Here is a 20,579-nt window from a genome sequence, read left to right on the forward strand (position 1 = left end):
GTTCGTAATATACCCAAGGCTTTAAATTCCTGGTTAATGATTCCTCCATTTATATACTTTTTTTTTTTTTTGAAACAGAGTCTACCTCTGTCACCCAGGCTGGAGTGCAGTGCCACCATCTCAGCTCACTGCAACCCCTGCCTCCTGGGTTCAAGCAATTCTTCTGCTTCAGCCTCCTGAGTAGCTGGGACTACAGGTACGCACCACCACACCAGCTAAATTTTTTTGTATTTTTTAATAGAGACAGGGTTTCCCATGTTGGCCAGGCTGGTCTCGAACTCCTGACCCCAAGTGATCCTCCCACCTCGCCCTCCCAAAGTGCTGGGATTACAGGCGTGAGCCACTGTGCCTGATGATACTTACTTAAAGGGAACATATTATTTTTCTTCTAAACATTTTTAAACCACCAAATGAAATTTATTATCCTTTAAATTGGTTTGTTTAAAGTAGTTTAGCTATAACAATTATTTCTTTATTTTCCAAGGGAAAAAGGATTGCCTAAACAAAAATAGGTGCAGTCACCTCTTGTTGAATTCACAGTGAAGACAAAATATTTGTTGATGCCCACTATTTCTAACGTAATGTAATAGTATTTTTCATACTTCTAAAATAATTAGATTTTTCATTTATGTTATTTAATGTATGAAGTTGAAATACCAGATTGCCAGTCTTCAACAGTTTTTGACCTATAAAACAGTTTTTGACGTATAAAAATGTCAGTTTCATACAGTTTTAACCTAATTTGTGATTTTAGAGGCTCTTAAATTCTCTTAGAATTTTAGCCACTTGAAAATTCATCTTTGTAGTAGGCATTTTGTATATAAACAATTAAATATTGAATGTATATCCCTTAATCTGAAATTTCCCTTTTAATGCGATTAGGTGAATTTTGAATGACACAGGTGATTATAATGCTTAGTGAGAAAAGCAGGAGACAGAATATGTATTGTTAGTTTGGCTAAACTGTTACAAAACAAGAAGGAAACATGTAAAACATTACGATATGGTTAACCTTATTTTATGTGTATTTGAAGGTATAAGATAATCACATTTATAAATTTACATATTTCAGGCAGTCGTACTGAGGTAAACTTGAGTAACTCCCATTTAAGTGTGCAGTTGGATGAGTTTAGACAAATGTGGAACATTTCCATCACCCTAAAAAGTTTCCTGTTCCCCTCTGCAGTCTGTCTGCACTCTGCTCCCAGCTTCCTGTAGCCCTGATGTACTTTCTGTCACAACGGTTTTGTGTGTTCTAGACTTTTCATACAAATGGAGTCATAGAAAATGTAGGTTTTGATTGTCTGCTTTCTTTCATGTAGCTGCATATCCATGCTTTTTTTGTGTCAGTGGCCTGTCCCTTTTGTTGCTAAATAGGCTGAGTATACCACAGTTTGTTCATCCATTTGCCAGTTGAAGGACATTTGGGTCATTTCCAGGTTTTGGCTAGTAGGAATAAAACTGAACATTGGCTTTTAATTTTTTGTGTGTAATTAAATTTTCCTCCATCTTAAGTAAATACCTGAGAGTAGGACTCCTGGTCCTATTGTAAGTGTTTATGTTTAACTTTATAAGAAGCTGCTTTTCAAAGTGACTATACAGTATTTTACATTCCCACCAGCAATATCTGAGAGTTTCCGTTGACACCATTTGGTACTGTTGTCACCTTTTTAAAATGTATCTGTTCTAACGGGTAGGTAGTGGTATCTCATTATGATTGGAATTTGCATTTCTCTGGTGACTGGTGATAGGGTGCATCCGCATGTGCCTATTGGCCATTCCTGTATCTCCTTTTTATTGGTTTATTAATCTTACTGACTGGTAGTTCTTTCTAGATTCTGAATACAGTCCATTGTCAAATGCGTTTTGCAAGTATTTCCTCCCAGTCTATAGTTGCCTTTCCATTTTTATAAATCTCTCTTAAAAAGACCAAACCTTTAGTGGACTTTGTTTAAAATCAACTGACCATGTAAGTGAGTTATTTCTGGACTCTGTTCCATTCTGTTAATCTGTGTCTATCTTATGCCAGTACCATATGTTCTGAATTATCATAGCTTTGTAGAAGTCTTGAAATCCGGCAGTGTAAATCCTCTATCTGTTTTTTTTTTTTTTTTTTTTTTTTCAAAATTGTTTTAAGCCAGACATGGTGGCTCATGCCTGTAATCCCAGCACGTTGGGAGGCTGAGGCAGGAGGATTGCTTGCATCCAGGAGTTTGAGACCAGCTTGTGCAACATAGTCATACCCTGTCTTTATGGAAAAAAATTTATTTTAGCTACTTGAAATCTTTTGCATTTCCATATAAATTTTAGCATCAGTTTATCAATTTTCATGAAAATTTGTGGTTGGGATTGTGTTGAATTTATAGGTCAAGTTGGAAAGAATTGATACCTTAACAATAATGAGTCTTCCATTCCAACCTGGTTTAGCTGTTCATTTATTTAGGTCTTCGATATCTTTCAGCTTTACACACATTATACGAACTTTATTCCTAAGTATTTTATGTATTTTCATGCTACCATAAACGGCATTTTAAAATTTTAATTTCTAGTTGTGTATTGCTACTGTAAGAAAACGCAGTTGATTTATTTTATTAGTATTTTACTTTTTTTTTTTTGAGATGGAGTCTCGCTCTGTCGCCAGGCTGGAGTGCAGTGGCGCAATCTTGGCTCACTGCAACCTCTGCCTCCCAGGTTCCAGTGATTCTCATGCGTCAGCCTCCCAAGTAGCTGGGACTACAGGCGCGCATCACCACACCCAGCTAATTTTTGTATTTTTAGTAGAGATGGGGTTTCACCATGTTGGCCAGGATGGTCTTGATCTCTTGACCTTGTGATCCACCTGCCTCGGCCTCCCAAAGTGCTGAGATTACAGGCATGAGCCACTGCACCCAGCCCCAACAATTGATTTTATGTTGACCTTTTATTCTGTGGCCTTGCTGAACTCACTTATTAGTTCTAATAGGTTTTTCCTAGATTTCATGGAATTTTCTGCATAGAAGACCATGTCTTCTGTGATGTAAAGGCAGAAGTAAAGGCAGTTTTACTTCTTTCATTTCAGTTTGTATGCATTTTATTTCTTTTTCTTGCCTTACTGTACTGCGCCTGGCCATTAATATTTTACTTTTTAATCACTTTTATCTTTCCTTTTTACCAAAAATTGATTTTTATTTATATTTATTTTTTGAGGCGGAGTCTTGCTCTGTCGCCCAGGCTACAGTGTAGTGGTATGATCTCGGCTCACTGCAACCTCCGCCTCCTGGATTCAAGCAATTCTCCTGCCTCAGCCTCCCAAGTAGCTGGGATTACAGGCCCCTGCCACCACGCCTGGCTAATTTTTGTATTTTTTAATAGAGACAGGGTTTCACCATATTGGCCAGGATGGTCTCGATCTCTTGACCTCGTGATCCACCCACCTCAGCCTCCCAAAATGCTAGGATTACAGGCGTGAGCCACCGCACCCGGCCCCAACAATTGATTTTATGTTGACCTTTTACTCTGTGGCCTTGCTGAACTCACTTATTAGTTCTAACAGGTTTTTCCTAGATTTCATGGAATTTTCTGCATAGAAGACCATGTCTTCTGTGATGTAAAGACAGAGGTAAAGGCAGGTTTACTTCTTTCATTTCAGTTTGTATGCATTTTATGTCTTTTTCTTGCCTTACTGTACTGACTAGGATCTCCAGCACAATTTTGAATGGAAGTGGTGAAGAGTGGCCATCTTGCATCATTCCCAATCTTAGGGCAGTTTTATCATACTTTGACCATTACGATGTTGGCTGTAGTAGAGTTTTTTGGTTTGGGGGTTTGGTTTGTTTGTTTCTTAGGTTCACTTTATTAGGTTGAGGAAGTTTTCTTCTATTTCTAGTCTGTTTAGAGTTTTTATCATGAATGATGAGTTTTGTCATGAAAAAGTGCTGACTTTTTCCAAATGCTATTTCCATGTCTATTGAGGTGATAATGTGGTTTTTCCTTTTTAGTCCATTAATACAGTGACTTATAGATATTGATTTTTGAATATTGAACCAGCCTTGCCTTCTCGTAGTAAACGCCCCTTGGTTATAATGTATTATTCTTTTTATATATTGCTGGATTAAATTTACTAGTATTTTATTAAGGATTTTAAAACCTTTTTTATATACCTTTTTTTTTCATTAAATTTTTTTTTTTAAGATAGAGTCTTACTCTGTTGCTCAGGCTGGAGTGGAGTGGCACCATCTCAGCTCACTGTGACCTCTGCCTCTCGGGTTCAAGCAATTCTCCTGTCTCAGCCTCCTGAGTAGCTAGGATTACAGGCGCGTGCCACCACACCTGTCTAATTTTTGTGTTTTCAGTAGAGGCAGGGTTTTGCCATATTGGCTAGACTGACCTCAAACTCCTGACCTCAAGTGATCCACCCACCTTGGCCTCCCAAAGTGCTGGGATTATAGGCGTGAGCCACCACGCATATAAATCCCTGGCCTTTATATGCATTTTATTTTTAGTTGACAAATAATAGTTGTATGTGTTTTTGAGGTACAAGGTGATGTTTTAGTATACAGTCATATGTTGTTTAATGATGGGGGAAATCTGAGAAATGCATCATTAGGTGATTTTTTTTGTTATTGTGTGAATGCCATAGATGGTATAGCCTACTACACACCTAGGCCTATAATGTAATAATAGCCTGTGTTTCCTAGGCTACAAACCTGTACAGCATGTTACTGTATGGAATACCATGGGCAGTTTTAGCACAATGGTAAGTTTTGTGTATGTAAACATATCAAACATAGAAAAGGGACAGTAAAAATTAAAGATAAAAATGGGCCGAGCACGGCAGCTCACACCTGTAATCCCAGCACTTTGGGAGGCCAAGGTGGGTGGATCACAAGGTTAGGAGGTGGAAACCATTGTGGCTAACATGGTGAAGCCCTGTCTCTACTAAAAATACAAAAAATTAGCCTAGCGTGGTGGCATGCGCCTCTAATTCAAGGACTTTGAGAGGCCTAAGTTGACGGAACACCTGAGGTCAGGAGTTCACCTGGCCAACATGGTGAAACCCCATCTCTACTAAAAATACAAAAATTAGCTGGGAGTGGTGGGGGGGTGCCTGTAGTCCCATCTACTCGGGAGGCTGAGGCAGGAGAATTGCTTGAACCTGGGAGGCAGAGTTTGCAGTGAGCCAAGATCATGCCACTGCACTCCAGCCTGGGCGACAGAGCAAAACTCCATCAAAAAAAAAAAAAAAAAAAAATGGCCCACCTGCGTAGGGCACTTACCATGAGTGGAGCTTGCAGGACTAGAACCTGCTCTGGGTGAGTCAGTGAGAGAGTGGCGAGCGAATGTGAAGGCCTAGAACATCACTGTATAGTATTGTAGACTTTATAAACACTGTACACTTAAGCTACACTTTATTTTTAAAAATTGTGCTATGATGTTGCAACAGCTACGACATCACTAGGCAATAGGAATTTTTCAACTTCATTTTATTTTATTTTATTTTACTTTATTTTATTTTGAGGCAGAGTCTTGCTCTGTAGCCCAGGCTGGAGTGCAGTGGCGTGATCTCCGCTCACTGCAACCTCCACCTCTGGGGTTCAAGCTATTTTCCTGCCTCAGCCTCCTGAGTAGCTGGGATTACAGGTGCCCACCACCACATCTGGCTAATTTTTGTGTTTTTAGCAGAGACAGCGTTTCACCATGTTGGCCAGGCTAGTCTCGAACTCTTGGCCTCAAGTGATCTGCCGCCTTAGCCTCCCAGAGTGTGAGCCACCGTGCCTGGCCTCAACTCCATTTTAATCTTACGGGACCCCGTGTTGTAAGTGCCGTCTGTTACTGACTGAGATGTCCTTATGTGACTCATGGCTGTATGTGTTTATTGTTAAATGATTCAAACTAACTTATTCCTCACCCAATTTTTTGTGTGGTGAGAACATTTTAAGTCTAATCTTTTAGCAATTTTGAAATATGTAATATGTCATTGTTAACTATAGTCACCATGCTGTGCCAAAAACTAAAACTTATTCCTGCTGTCTGACTGAAACTTTGTGCCCTCCCACCAACATCTTCCCTTTTCCCAGCCCACCCTCCCTGGTTAAGGATTTTTATATCTTATGTTCATGAAGGATACTTGGTCTATAGTTTTCTTATCATTATAAGAAATAAGGCTGGGCGCGGTGGCTCACACCTGTAATCCCAGCACTTTGGGAGGCCGAGGTGGACGGATCACAAGGTCAGGAGATTCAGACGATCCTGGCTAACACGGTGAAACCCCGTCTCTACAAAAAATAAAAATAAAAAAAATACCTGGGTGTGGTGGCGGGCGCCTGTAGTCCCAGCTACTCGGGAGACTGAGGCAGGATAATGGCGTGAACCTAGGAGGTGGAGCTTGCAGCGAGCCGAGATCGCACCACTGCACTCCAGCCTGGGCAACACAGTGAGACTCTGTCTCAGGGAAAAAAAAAAAGATGATATGATTTGTCGATGTAATACTGGCCTTGTAAGATGAGTTGGGAAGTGTTCCCTCTTTTAAAATTTTTTGGAAGAGTTTGCATATAATTAATATTGTTTCTTCCTTAAATGTTTAGTAGAATTCACTAGTGAAGTGACTTGGGTCTGTAAAGTTTTTAATACAAATTCAGTTTCTTTAATCGATAGAGAACTATTGAAGTTATGTATTTCTCTGTCGGGCATGGTGGCTCATGCTTGTAATTCCAGCACTTAGAGAGGCTGAGGCGGGTGGATCACCTGAGGTCAGGAGTTTGAGACCAGCCTGGCCAACATGGTGAAACCTTGTCTCTACTAAAAATACAAAAGAAAATTAGCCGGGTGTGGTGGCACACGCTTGTAATCCCAACTACTCAGGAGGCTGAGGCGGGAAAATCGCGTGGAGCCCGGCAAGTGAAGGTTGCAGTGAGTGGAGATCGTGCCACTGCACTCCAGCCTGGGCGACAGAGTGAGACTCCGTCTCAAAAACAAAAAAATTAGTTGGGCGTGGTGGCACACACATATAATCCCAGCTACTTGGGAGGCTGAGGAAGGAGAATTGCCTCAACCCGGAAGGCAGAGGTGGCGGTGAGCCCAGATGGTACCACTGCACTCCAGCCTGGGCAACAGAGCAAGACTGAATCTCAAAAAAACAACAAAAAAAAAACTATTCAAGTTATCTATTTCTTCCTGAGTAATCTTGGGTAGTTTGTGTTTTTGAAGGTATTTGTTTCATCTAAGTTGTGAAATTTATTGGCAAAAAGTTGTTCTATACCCTCTTCACACCCTTTAATACCTGTAGGATCTGTGGGACATCCCCTCTTAATACCCGTAGGACCTGCAGGACATCCCCTCTTAATATCCGTAGGACCTGCAGGACGTCGCCTCTTAATACCCATAGGACCTGCGGGACGTCCCCTCTTAATACCCGTGGGACGTCCCCTCTTAATACCCGTGGGACCTGCGGGACGTCCCCCCTTAGTACCCGTGGGACCTGCGGGACGTCCTCTCTTAATACCCGTGGGACCTGCGGGACGTCCCCTCTTAGTACCCGTGGGACCTGCGGGATGTCCCCCCTTAGTACCCGTGGGACCTGCGGGACATCCCCCCTTAGTACCCGTGGGACCTGCGGGACGTCCTCTCTTAATACCCGTGGGACCTGCGGGACGTCCCCCCTTAGTACCCGTGGGACCTGCGGGACGTCCCCCCTTAGTACCCGTGGGACCTGCGGGACGTCCCCCCTTAGTACCCGTGGGACCTGCGGGACGTCCCCCTTAGTACCCGTGGGACCTGCGGGACGTCCCCCCTTAGTACCCGTGGGACCTGCGGGACGTCCCCCCTTAGTACCCGTGGGACCTGCGGGACGTCCCCCCTTAGTACCCGTGGGACCTGCGGGACGTCCCCCCTTAGTACCCGTGGGACCTGCGGGACGTCCCCCCTTAGTACCCGTGGGACCTGCGGGACGTCCCCCCTTAGTACCCGTGGGACCTGCGGGACGTCCCCTCTTAATACCCGTAGGACCTGCGGGACGTCCCCTCTTTCAGTTCTGATACTGAGAGTTCACGTCTTCTTTTTTTCTTGACTTCAAGAAAATTTGTTTTCATAGAACCAGCTCTTGGTTTCATTATTCTTCTCCATTGTTTTCCTGTTTTCTCTTTCCTCAGTTTCTGCTCTAATTTTATTTTTTTTTTCCTTTCTTCTTCTTACTTGGGTTTCATTTGCTCTTGTTAATTTGCTTTACAAATCGTAACTCCGTCAGCATCTCTGAACTTTGATCTGTTTCTCATCAACTCAGCAAGACGTTGGACTGTGTTTGAATTTCTTTTCCCTGTACTGCAGTCTGGGAATTTCCTTCTAGGAAAGCTCTAGCAAATGCAGGCTCACTTTGTTTCTGAGACCATAGGTCTGCACTGCCAGTTGTCCAGTGTCTGAAAAACAGCTATTTTATATGTTTTGTCCAGTTTCCTGGTTGTTTATGGTGGAAGGGCAATTCCCATAGTAACTAATCTTTCATGGGCTAAAGCAGAGGCCCTTTACACACTTTTTAGAATAATCAGAAGCAATACATTCTATCCCTTTACCTTTTAATCAGTTCAGTCCAACTTCTCCACATTCCTTCTTCTGGATTTGTTTTTACTCAAGAGCAAATTGATTTCGTGATCTGTTGAAACTCAAATGCATTATCTATCCTTAAATTACTTACAGATGAGGATATCTCACAATACAGGTTCATGCTGGATCTAATTTTAAGTTCTCTTAGTATGACGTTTTTGTTGTTCTTTATTTTCTAATTTCTGTCCTAGAGCTAAACGGCCTTCGTCGTAAGCATGACAGATGAGACTTCTTTACTCTTTTTCCAAATATTTAATATATAGCCCTGAAGCGTTGGAGAGGCTAAGTACATTTATTTATTTATTTATTTTAAGTTGCCTTGGGCTTGTTTTCCATCATTAGATTTGGTCTTTGTCAAAATACATTGTATGTAATTCTTGTTATTTTTCACTTGTGACCTTACTCAATGTTTGTTTGTTACTGTTCTCATCTTATTCACTTGAATAATGCTTAGTTTAAAATTTTAACCACATAAACAGTATTTACTTGTCTGATTTTTTTTTTTCCTAGATGGTATAGCTGTATGCTGGGAAAGAAATGCAGCCTGGCACCTCTGAAGGAAGAGCTTCGCATACAAGGGGTGAGGCTTCCTCATTACTATTCTCATGTAGCTACTTCTCTTTGTATCCATGGGGCACAAGTACAGTTTTGCTACATTGATATATTGCATTGTGGTGAAGTCAGGGCCTTCAGTGTAACTGTCACTGGAACAATTCATGTCCTTGTGCGTGTCCTACCCACCAAGCAACTTCCCATCACCCGGTCTCCCACTCCCCAACCAGAAGTCTCCCTTTGCCTATCATTCCATATTTTGCTTCCATGTGTAGACATGATTTAACTCCTACTTAGAAGTAAGAACATGTGGTATTTGTCTTTCTATGTCTCAGTTGTTTCACTTAAGATAATGGCCTCCAGTTCTGTCCATGTTGCTGAAGACACAATTTCATTCTTTTTTATGGCTGAATAGTATTCCATTATGTATGTATACTACATTTTTTATCCAAGCCTTCATTGATGGATACTTAAGTTTATTCAAGTCCAGATATCTTTTCTTTCTTTCTTTTGTTTTTTTTTGAGACCAAGTCTAGCTCTGTTCCTAGGCTGGAGTACAGTGGTGGGATCATGACTCACTGTAACCTTGGACTCCTGGGCTCAGCCCATCCTCCTACCTCAGCCTCCTGAGTAGCTGGGACTATAGGCACATGGCACCATGCCTAGCTAATTTTTTTTTTCTTTACTAGTGATGGGGTCTTGCTGTGTTGCCCAGGCTGGTCTCAAACTCCTGGGCTCAAGTAGTCCTCTCACCTCAGCCTCCCAAAGTGCTGGGATTACAGGTGTGCACCATTGCACCCCACCTGATGATTTCTTTTCCTTTGGAACCAAGTCTTCTAGTATTTTTTATACTTTCAGGTCTTATATTCAAGTCTTTAGTCCATCTTGAGGTTATTTTTCATATATCTACTTTTTTTTTTTTTTTTTTTTTTTTTTTTTTTAGAAATGGGTTCAGGCTGGACACACTGGCTCACGCCTGTGATCCCAGCACTTTGGCAGGCCGATGCGGGGCGGATCATCAGATCAAGAGATTGAGACCATCCTGGGCAACATGGTGAAACCCCATCTCTACTAAAAATACAAAAATTAGCCGGGCATGGTGGCCCACACCCGTAGTCCCAGCTACTCGGGAGGCTGAGGCAGGAGAATCTCTTGAACCTGGGAGGCAGAGGTTGCAGTGAGCTGAGATCGTGCCACTGTACTCCAGTCTGGTGACACAGCGAGACTCTGTCTCAAAAAAAAAAAAGATGGTGTCTTGCTCTGTCAACCAGACTGTAGTGTGGTTACACGATCATAGTTTGCTGCATCCTCAAACTTCTAGGCTTGAGCAGTTCTCCCACTTCAGCCTTCCAAGTAGCTGGGACTGTTGGCACACACCACCACGCCCAGTTAATTTTTAAATTTTTAGTAGAAACAAGGTGTCTCTGTGTTGCCCAGACTAGGTCAAACTCCTGTACTTAAGTAATCCTTATGTTTTATAAAGATAGGGTCTCGCTGTGTTGCCCAAGCTGGGCTCAAACTACTGGCCTCAAGCGATCCTCCCACCTTGGCCTCCCAAAGTGCTGGGATTACAGGCGTGACCCACGCACCTGACCTATATCTACTCTGATGGTAGTTTTGAGTATAGAATTTTTTAGTACTCTAAAACTCTAAATATGTTTTTTGTTTTGTTTTCTAAGTTCTATATTTTTAGGGCTAAAATATATTTTTTATAGATTATTAAAACAAGGCCTTTTTTGACAATTATAGAGAAAGGTAGAGAAAAACAGGATGAGTAGAATGTCAGAGAGAAACCAGAAATCAAAAAACCTGGTATCTACCACTGACCTCACGTCAAACTCCTTTTTATTTTTAATTTTTTTTAATTTTTATTTTTTACCATGCCTCCAAGACAAGTTCAACTCCTTTATAGATCCAGAAACTCAAGCTACATAGGTTTAAGGGCTTGTTGTAGACCATGCAGTTAGCTCTGGGGGAACAGCACCAGAACACAGTCTCGGTCCCATATGCTTCCCACTAGGATGACATTCCACAAGAGCAGAGCCCTGTGCTCCTGTTTCAGAAGGCAGGTCGCAAATAAGTACTCCCAGGCCGGGCAAAGTGGCTCATGTCTATAATCACAGCACTTTAGGAGGCTGAGGAGGGCAGATGGCTTGAGCCCAGGAATTCAAGACCAGCCTGGGCAACACAGCGAAATCTCATCTCTACAAAAAAATACAAAAAGTTAGCAAAGTGTGGTGGCGCGTGCCTGTAGTCCCCACTACCCAGGAGGCTGAGGTGGGAGGATCCACTGAGCCCGGAAAGTCGAAGTTGCAGCAAGCTAAGATCACGCCACTGCACTACAGTCTGGACGACAGAGCGAGACCCTGTCTCCCAAAAAAATTTTCTTTTAAATAAAATGAATACTCCCCCCGCCACTTCCACTTTCCTCCCAGTTTCTGGGGTTTGGTGAGTCAGAGGACTTCTCAGCAAAAGGGTCAGATGCAAGGCAGTGGGAGGAGCAGAGTTTCTGGTATCTGGTTTCTCTCTGACGTTCCTCCTCTTTTCCTCACAATACCATTTCTTGGGTAAATTGTGAGAGCTACAAACTAGTTCCTTTACCTTTCCTAAAACCTGATTGATAAAACAGATTACCTGCCTGTTAGTCTAGCCAGACTTTGGTTGACTTTCTTTCTAAAAAAAGAAAACAAAAAATCACTTGAGGCTGGGTGTGGTGGCTCACGCCTGTAATCTCAGCACTTTGGGAGGCTGAGGTGGGGGGATCGCCTGAGGTCAGGAGTTCGAGACCAGCCTGGCCAAGATGGTGAAACGCCGTCTCTACTAAAAATACAAAAATTAGCTGGGCATGGTGGCGGGCACCTGTAATCCCAGCCACTCGGGAGGCTGAGGCAGGAGAATTGCTTGAATCTGGGAGGCGGAGGTTGCAGTGAGCCAAGACCGCACACTGTATGCCAGCCTGGGTGACAGAGCAAGACTCTGTCTCAAAAAAACAAAAAACGAAAAAACTCACTTGAGTCATATGACAAATAATTCTCTAAAGAGCTGTGTTTTCAGTGTTTCATATATTTTCAACCTTCAAGTCATATCTATAAATTCTCTTATGTTTTATGGGAGGAAAAAATATAGCTGTTGAGAGATGATTTATTCATTATTAGGCAGCTATCTATAACTGTTGTTTGATAATATTGTTTGTTAACTGATTAAAAAGAAGGATCAACATAATATAGCATGACGCAGCAGCCGGAAACATATTGGTAGAATGATTTCAGTTTGATGAGCTGCTGTCTTTGTTGGTTTCAGGTTCCTAAAGTCACCTACACTGAATTCTGTCAAGGTCGGACAATGAGATGGGCCTTAGCTTGGAGTTTTTATGATGATGTCACAGTACCAGTAAGTACAGACCTTGCTCAGCTTCACCACCTGCCAGCACGTGGTGGGTTTTGGTCCGTCATAAGTGAACTGAATTGGTAGTGTCTTGTTTAACTGAAGCTTGTCCCAAATGCTTATGTCAAAATGGAAAGGGGTTGTAACCAAGACGCAGTCCTAGAAGGCTGGTCCTGGAGACCGTGGAGCCTTCCTCTGTGAGTCTGTACAACACAGTGATTTTTGCTCAGCAGACAGAAATGTATCTTTTAGGAATTAAAAATTTGGCTGGGCATGGTGGCTTATGCCTGTAATCCCAGCACGTTGGGAGGCTGAGCTGGGCGCATAACTTGAGGCCAGGAGTTTGAGACCTGCCTGGCCAGCATGGTGAAACTGCATCTCTGCTAAAAATACAAAAATTAGCTGGGCGTGGTGGCACACCTGTAATCCCAGCTACTAGGGAGGCTGAGGCACGAGAATTGCTTGAACCCAGGAGACAGAGGTTGCAGTGAGCTGAGATCGTGCCACTGCACTCCAGCCTGGGCCACAGAGCAAGACTCTGTCTCAAAAATCTTAAAAATTAAATAAATAAAATTTTTTTAAAAAAACATAAATTCAGGTAACATAACCTGTAGAAACATTTTGCAGGTATAATTACGCTGGTGGACATTCCTCAAGAATTGAAAGTGAGGTCTCTTTCTTTTCCTTACCACTGCCGCTGTCCTAGAATAGCTGCCTCCTGGGGCTCCTGGAGAACGTAGAAGTTGACTTTTTGGATTGCAGGCTTTTGATGTGTAACACTTGGGGATCATTCTAATGAAGGGTTCTATCTTGGCTTTCAGATTAGCACTAGAATATTAACCATTTTTGAAGCTGGGTGATAGATCATTATCTCTTTCTATTTTGTGTATGCTAGAACATTTTCTGGAATAAAAAGTTTAAAGAAATGATTTGTGGCCAGGCCTGGTGGCTCACACCTGTGATCTCAACCCTTTGGGAGGCTGAGGCGGGCAGATCACTTGAACTCAGGAGTTCGAAGCCAGCCTAGGCAACATGGTGAAACCCCGTCTCTACAAAAAATACAAAAATTTTTGTATTTTGATGGTGCGTGCCTATAGTCCTAGCTGCTGGGGAGGCTGAGGTGGGAGGATCACTTGAGCTTGGCAGGCAGAGGCTGCAGTGAGCCCTGATCGTGTCACTGCACTTTCTGCATTTCAGCCTGGGGCAACAGAGTGAGATCCTGTCTCAAAGATTTGTTCACAGTTGTCTCTTTGTCCTCAGTGCTGCTATAGGTAAAGGAAAACCACCTCTGAGCTGGCCAGACTGAATGATTTTCCGGGCAGTGCTGAGAGGCAGTGACAGAATAGCATCTCTTGCTTCTCACAGTTCCCTCCCAGGTGTGGCTGGCTTCTTGTTGCCTAGAGATTCCCAGCTGAAGTGTCTGCACACACTGCCCAGCACGTGCTCTTCCTTTCTTAGTATGTGCGGGGACCTGACACGTGCTGCTTGGCGTCTCTCCTCAGCCCCTACAGCGGGCTTGTTCTGGGTGCCGTTCTTCCAAGCTCTTGGCTCCTCTTGGTCTGTAAAGTCATCTCACATGTTGCTGTGTGTGTGAGTCTCTTTTCCTGCTCTTGTAGGGTAGATGAGACATGTAGCACAAGGGAACAATTTGCAGATACTACCATGTTTCTGAAAACAGGAGCTGAAATTCGAGGTTGAGCCTGTCCTTCTACTCTGCAGCTAGAAGTGCTGCCGGGTTCAAGTACACTCCCCAGTGCCATTTGAGTGGCCCTTCCCATGAAGCTTAGACTCCTGGACAGTGCAGTAAGGTATCTAGAGGTTTGTGTTTGAAGTAATCTCTGGTTAAAAAGATGCCTCTCCTTTTTTGACACCCCTCACCACCCCAAAGGATTATCCTTCCTGTCATTTTCTAGAATACCAGGGCCCTCACACCACATGGTTAAAATCGTTAGTAATGCTCTGAGTTATCCCCGTGGAGACACTAACAGCTGCAGCAAAGTGGAACTGCACCTGTTTTCAAGTGCTTTCTGCTTCACCCGCCTCCCACATGTGTCGGCACTGCAGGTGGAAGAGCGGATAACTCGCCCTGGCACTCCACACCAGCGCCGAGACCAAATCCTCCTGGCCCTCCTGGCCCTCCTGCGTGAGTAGCCTTGTCAGGTCCGTGTAGTAAAGGGCACTGCTTCTGTGTTAACAAAACCAGCTTATTTTGAAAAGGAACCCCCTAAGCTTCCCTCTCCTCCTCTCCTCTGTTTTGGGGCATCCTTCAGCCCTGTTCATAGTTCTCAACCATCAGAGAATGCTGAGGGCCCCAGATTCACCCCCTGCCAGAGTCTTCCTCCCTCCCCACCACTACCCCAGCCCCAGGCCGCTAATAATGCACTCCCAAAGTGTTCCATTAGACTCACTTCAGCCGTACAGGAAAAAACGGCAATTCCTGATTTGTAGTAACCCAGCAACAGTTTCTTAGCGCTGCTGCCCTTGATCAGCAACTGCTTTCCCCAGGGGGTCGTCCCAGGGTGCTCACGAGGTTTTTATTTGGCCGTCCCCTTGGTTCTCTTCCCTCTTCCTAGACCTCTCCCCACCCTCATCTTTTGAAAAGCCCATCTGACTTTCCCCCTCTTGCTCCTGTTAGGGGTGAGGAAGGAGGAGGATGCTGCTTTAGACAAGGAATAGAGCTAGTTAAGCAGAAACATTGACCTATTTCCCCACCCCCACTCCCGCCATTTTAGGGTAAATGTGCAAGTTACTATGGCAACTTCTGTTTTCACTTATCTCAGGCCTACTGACTCGTTTCTGTTGGTGCTGAATGCTGAAAAATTCTAATTCACTGGTGATTCAAGTACCCACACTCAGCCCATTCCTGTTGTCTGGATTTATTTTAGCAACAAAAAGACAGGTCCTAATGTTGATAGAATTTTGTTCCGTAATTTCAACTAATGAGGAATATAAGGAAGCATGTTCTACAGACTGTTCTCTGCAGAATTCTAACAAGCCACTTACCTCTTTGTTCCAGCTTTCCTCTAATTGCCCAAGGCATTATTTTAGCTTTGTTTTGGTTTGCTTTAAGGAAATCTGACGTTTGTTAAGAGAAAAAGGGGAAAGGGTAGCCCTAGTGAGGTGTTCACTCTTGGTGTGAGTACTGCTCAGGAACTCTGGGCTTCTAAAGGATCCCCTGCATTGAAGACATTACCTTTAAGCCTGGGACGTGGCTGTCTAGGGAGTAAGAACTAGAGGGCTTTTTGGAGAGCAGATGGAGGAGAGGTGTCAAATTAATTAGGCAACTTTGTGCATGTTGGAGCTGGGTATCCTGACAGTGCCCAGCTCCCTTCTCCTTAGGTTTTCAGTCGTGTCCACATAGCTGAGGGATGCTGTGTAGGTGCCCCAGGATGGGGCAGACATCAGGCTGGTACTTGAGGCCTCCCTCTCATTTTAAAGAGCTCATCTGTTTTTATCAATGTTATGTGTTGATTTATTTGTTGAAATAAATCCTGCTGTTAAGAAATGGTTTGGGCGGCCGTGGTGGCTGACGCCTGTAATCCCAGCACTTTGGGAGACCAAGGTGGTGGATCACCTGAAGTCAGGAGTTTAAGACCAGCCTGGCCAACATGATGAAACCCCATCTCTACTAAAAATACAAAAGTTAGGTGGGTGTGGTGGCGCACACCTGTAATCCCAGCTACTGGGGAGACTGAGGCAGGAGAATCACTTGAACCTGCAAGGCGGAGGTTACAGTGGGCAGAGGTTACAGTGAGCCGAGGTCACGCCACTGCCCACCAGCCTGGGTGACAGAGCGAGACTCGCTCTCAAAATAAAAAGAAGAAAGAAATAGTTTGAAAACCAGTACTGTACGAGGCTGTGCATTATGCTACAGAATTGATGTGATGGCCAGGGGCTGAGCTCTTGAGCAAAACCAAAGCTTAGGACCCTCTTCTTAGTTACATTTCTTCCTAAGTGTGGTCTTCACTGTGACGATAAACAAATCAGACATTGTTTTCTGTTACTCACAATGATCAGTTTTTTTTTTTTTTTTTTTTTTTTGAGACGGAGTATCGCTCTGTCGCCCAGGCTGGAGTGCAGTGGTGCAATCTCGGCTCACTGCAAGCTCCGCCTCCCGGGTTCACGCCATTCTCCTGCCTCAGCCTCTCCGAGTAGCTGGGACTACAGGCGCCCGCCACCACGCCCGGCTAATTTTTTGTATTTTTTAGTAGAGACGGGGTTTCACCGTGGTCTCGATCTCCTGACCTCGTGATCCGCCCACCTCGGCCTCCCAAAGTGCTGGGATTACAAGCGTGAGCCACCGGCCAATGATCAGTTTTATAGGAAAGAAAAACACGTGGAGCTGTTGATGCAGATTTGCAGCAGATTTGCATATGAGTAAGTGCTGCCGTGAATGGTAGGGGCAAGAGTGGCCAGGAGTTGAGAAAAGGAAATGGCTCAGGCTGGGGCTAGTCAAGGACTGCTTTATGGAGGAGGAGTCGCCGGCGTCTGACTCGTAGGTAGGTGGGTGGTGGTCCCAACGTTTGTTGAATGTTTAAAGGAATGGTGTAGGACTTGCATTAAAGAGCAACATCGTGCACAGGAACCAGTAGATTTAGTAGATTTGAAGCACTGAATATAATATTTGTTGTTGTTTGAATACTTCACATACATTATAGTCTCATTTTATTTCCACCTGACAGCAATCGAGTGAAGTAGATGGTATTACTATCCGTCTACTGGAGGCTCCAAAAAGTCAGGTTAGGGCCCAGATGAGTCTGATTTCACAGCCTGAGCACCTAATGTCACTCTGACACTCTGCCCGCCATGGCCCTATGTTGTTCCTGGCCTGGCCAGAACCTGCTCATGTTGGCCCTCACATCTTGCTTATGGACCATCCTAGCAGCTTCTCATCTACGAGTGACTTGGATTCATCCTGCGGTCAGCATCCTGCTCACCCACTCCTGAGTGGCCACCTACCACCTGCGGGAGGAAGTACAGCTCCTCGTTTGGCTCCTTGGGACTCCCAGATCTGTCCTGACTTTCCGTCCTAATCACTCCCAGTTGTCCTGATTGTACCGTCTCCACAGCCTTCCCATGGTGCCAAAGTCAGAGCTGACTTTGTACAGCCTTTGCTTATACCCCGTTCTGATCCTTCCTTCTGACGTCCTCCACTGCAACCCAGCCCAATTCCAACTTACTTGCGTAAAGTTCCCGTAAGCATTCAGCCCATAGAACCTGGACATCTCTCCCTTCCTCGGGACTTAACTGCATTGATCTCTTTCAGTTATCTGTACTCTGCATAAACTTCCTTGTGACATACTTGACATTGGTGTTTTGTTTAACTGAAGTACTGTGGATAACACCAAAACCTTCTTGCATAGATGTGGAAAAGGCTTTTTGTGAGCTGGTCCCTGTCTGGCTTTACATAGAACGGGCTACTTAACTTCGCTAAACTTCAGTTTCCTCATCTGTAAAATGAGGAATGATCATAGTATCTACCACATAGGGTTGTTCTGAGGATTAAGTGTACTTAACTTAGTGCCTGGTATGTAGCAGTGCTCAGTAAAATGTATTGTATTGTCATTTCCCACCATTTCTTCCCCGCTGCCCCTGTATTTGATGCTCCAGTAGTGTTGAGCTACAGCTCTAATCCCTCCGCCTGGAGAGTCCCTCCTGTGACCGTTAACCCATTTATGCCGGAAGTTGCAAGTTTTTTTTGTGATAACTCAGACCTTGGCGATGACCTTGAGCGGTCGGATATAAATAATTCCACCAAGCTTAATTTTTTTTTTATTTTGAGACTGGGTCTCACTCTGTTGCCAGGGCTGGAGTGTAGTGGCGCACTCATGGCTCACTGCAACTTCAACCTCCCAGGCTCATGTGATCCTCCCCTGTCAGCCTCCCTAATAGCTGCGCCTACAGGCATGTGCCACCATGCCTGGCTAATTTTTGTATCATTTTATAGAGACAGGGTCTCCCTAGGTTGCCCAGGTTGGTCTTGAAGTCCTGGGCTCAAGTGATCCACCTGCCTCGGCCTCCCACAGTGCTGGAATTACAGGCATGAGCCACTGCACCCAGCCTAAAATGCAAACTAATTTAATATTGAGTCACATTTAGGCCGGGTGCAGCGGCTCACGCCTGTAATCCCAGCACTTAGGGAAGCCGAGGCGGGCGGATAACAAGGTCAGGAGATCGAGACCATCCTGGCTAACACGGTGAAACCTCATCTCTACTAAAAATACAAAAAAATAGCTGGGCGTGGTGGTGGGTGCCTGTAGTCCCAGCTACTCGAGAGGCTGAGGCAGGAGAATGGTGTGAACCCAGGAGACGGAGTGTGCAGTGAGCCAGAATCGTGCCACTGCACTCCAGCCTGGGCGACAGAGCAAGACTCTGTCTCAAAAAAAAAAAAAGAAAAAGAAATATTGAGTCACATTGACCTTCTGAGAAGATACCTGGTATTTATTACTTGCTCTGTTGTTATTTCTACAAAGTATGGCAAATAATAAGGTTATTTTTAAACATTTAATTTTAAACCATCTGTTCCCCAAAATGCAGATTGCAGACTCCCCAATTCACAGGCATTTTGTTTTATTTATGTATTTATTTTTGAGTCAAAAGATACCTAAAAGGATGTTAAATCCCATTAGTTATTAGAGAACTGCAAATTAAAAACATAATGGCATACTGGATAGACCATCCAGTGTTGGCAAGGATGCAGAGCAATTGCCGATCCTCTCAACGTGGCTGGTTGTCAACTGGTAACATTCAGGAGAACATATCTTTAGGAAGATTTACGAGAGCTGAGCTTGTTCATACCCTGTGACCCAGCAATTCCACTCCTAAGTTTACATCCAACAGAAATGTGTATTCACACATATCACAACCATTGTACAAGAATGTTCACAGCAACATTATTCATAATAGCCCTAAACTAGAAGCAGCTGAAATGTCTCTAAATAGTAGAAAGGGTAAATAAGTTGTAATGTGTTCAGAAGATGGAAACTACACAGTAATTCTGTTCCAGTGAATGAACGTGCCTTCACAACAATATGAATGAATCCCACACACATGATTGACATGAAAAGGCTGGGCGCAGCAGCTCACACCTGTAGTCCTAGCATTTTGGGAGGCAGAAGCAGGTGGATCACCTGAGGTCAGGATTTTGAGACTAGCCTGGCCAACATAGTGAAACCCTGTCTCTACTAAACATACAAAAATTGGCTGGGCATGGTGGCACATTCCTGTAATCCCAGCTAGTCGGGAAGCTGAGGCAGGAGAATTGCTTGAACCCAGGAGGCGGAGGTTGCAGTGAGCCGAGATTACGCCACTGCACTCCAGCCTGGGCGACAAGAGGGAGACTCCATCTCAAAAATAATAATAATAATTATTATTATTTAATAATTTACATGAAAGAAGTCAGATTCTGAAGACTGCAAACAGGTACAACCCATGGTGATAGAAATTGGGATACTGAGAGAGGGGTTGGTAATGGCGAATGAGCATGAGAGGGAATTGGGGTTCCTGGTAAATAAATTCTTTTTTTTTTTTTTTTTTGAGACGGAGTCTCGCTCTGTCGCCCAGGCTGGAGTGCAGTGGCGCAATCTCGGCTCACTGCAAGCTCCGCCTCCCGGGTTCACGCCATTCTCCTGCCTCAGCCTCTCCGAGTAGCTGGGACTACAGGCGCCCGCCACCTCGCCCGGCTAATTTTTTTGTATTATTAGTAGAGACGGGGTTTCACTGTGGTCTCGATCTCCTGACCTTGTGATCCGCCCGCCTTGGCCTCCCAAAGTGCTGGGATTACAAGCGTGAGCCACCGCGCCCGGCCTCCTGGTAAATAAATTCTTAAGACTTAACGTTTATAGGCCGGGCGCGGTGGCTCACGCCTGTAATCCAGCACTTTGGGAGGCCGAGATGGGCGGATCACGAGGTCAGGAGATCGAGACCATCTTGGCTAACATGGTGAAATCCCGTTTCTACTAAAAATACAAAAAATTAGCCGGGCGTGTTGGCGGGCACCTGTAGTCCCAGCTACTCGGGAGGCTGAGGCAGAAGAATGGCGCAAACCCAGGAGGCGGAGCTTGCAGTAA

At 44.3% G+C, this 20,579-nt stretch overlaps 1 protein-coding gene across 3 annotated transcripts in view; it reads left to right on the plus strand.

Moving 5' to 3' along the window:
- Positions 1-20,579, plus strand: part of METTL16 (methyltransferase like 16) — an 89,517-nt gene that overhangs the window by 53,670 nt on the left and 15,268 nt on the right. For all 3 annotated transcript variants that reach the window (XM_030799893.1, XM_003277825.4, XM_030799894.1), the window contains 2 exons: positions 9,085-9,154; positions 12,427-12,516. In XM_030799893.1, coding sequence (XP_030655753.1) covers positions 9,085-9,154; positions 12,427-12,516 — 160 coding nt within the window. The remainder of the gene's footprint in view (positions 1-9,084; positions 9,155-12,426; positions 12,517-20,579) is intronic.

This window comes from Nomascus leucogenys, chromosome 19, assembly GCF_006542625.1.
Source record: "Nomascus leucogenys isolate Asia chromosome 19, Asia_NLE_v1, whole genome shotgun sequence".
Classification (NCBI taxonomy): Eukaryota; Metazoa; Chordata; class Mammalia; order Primates; family Hylobatidae; genus Nomascus; species Nomascus leucogenys.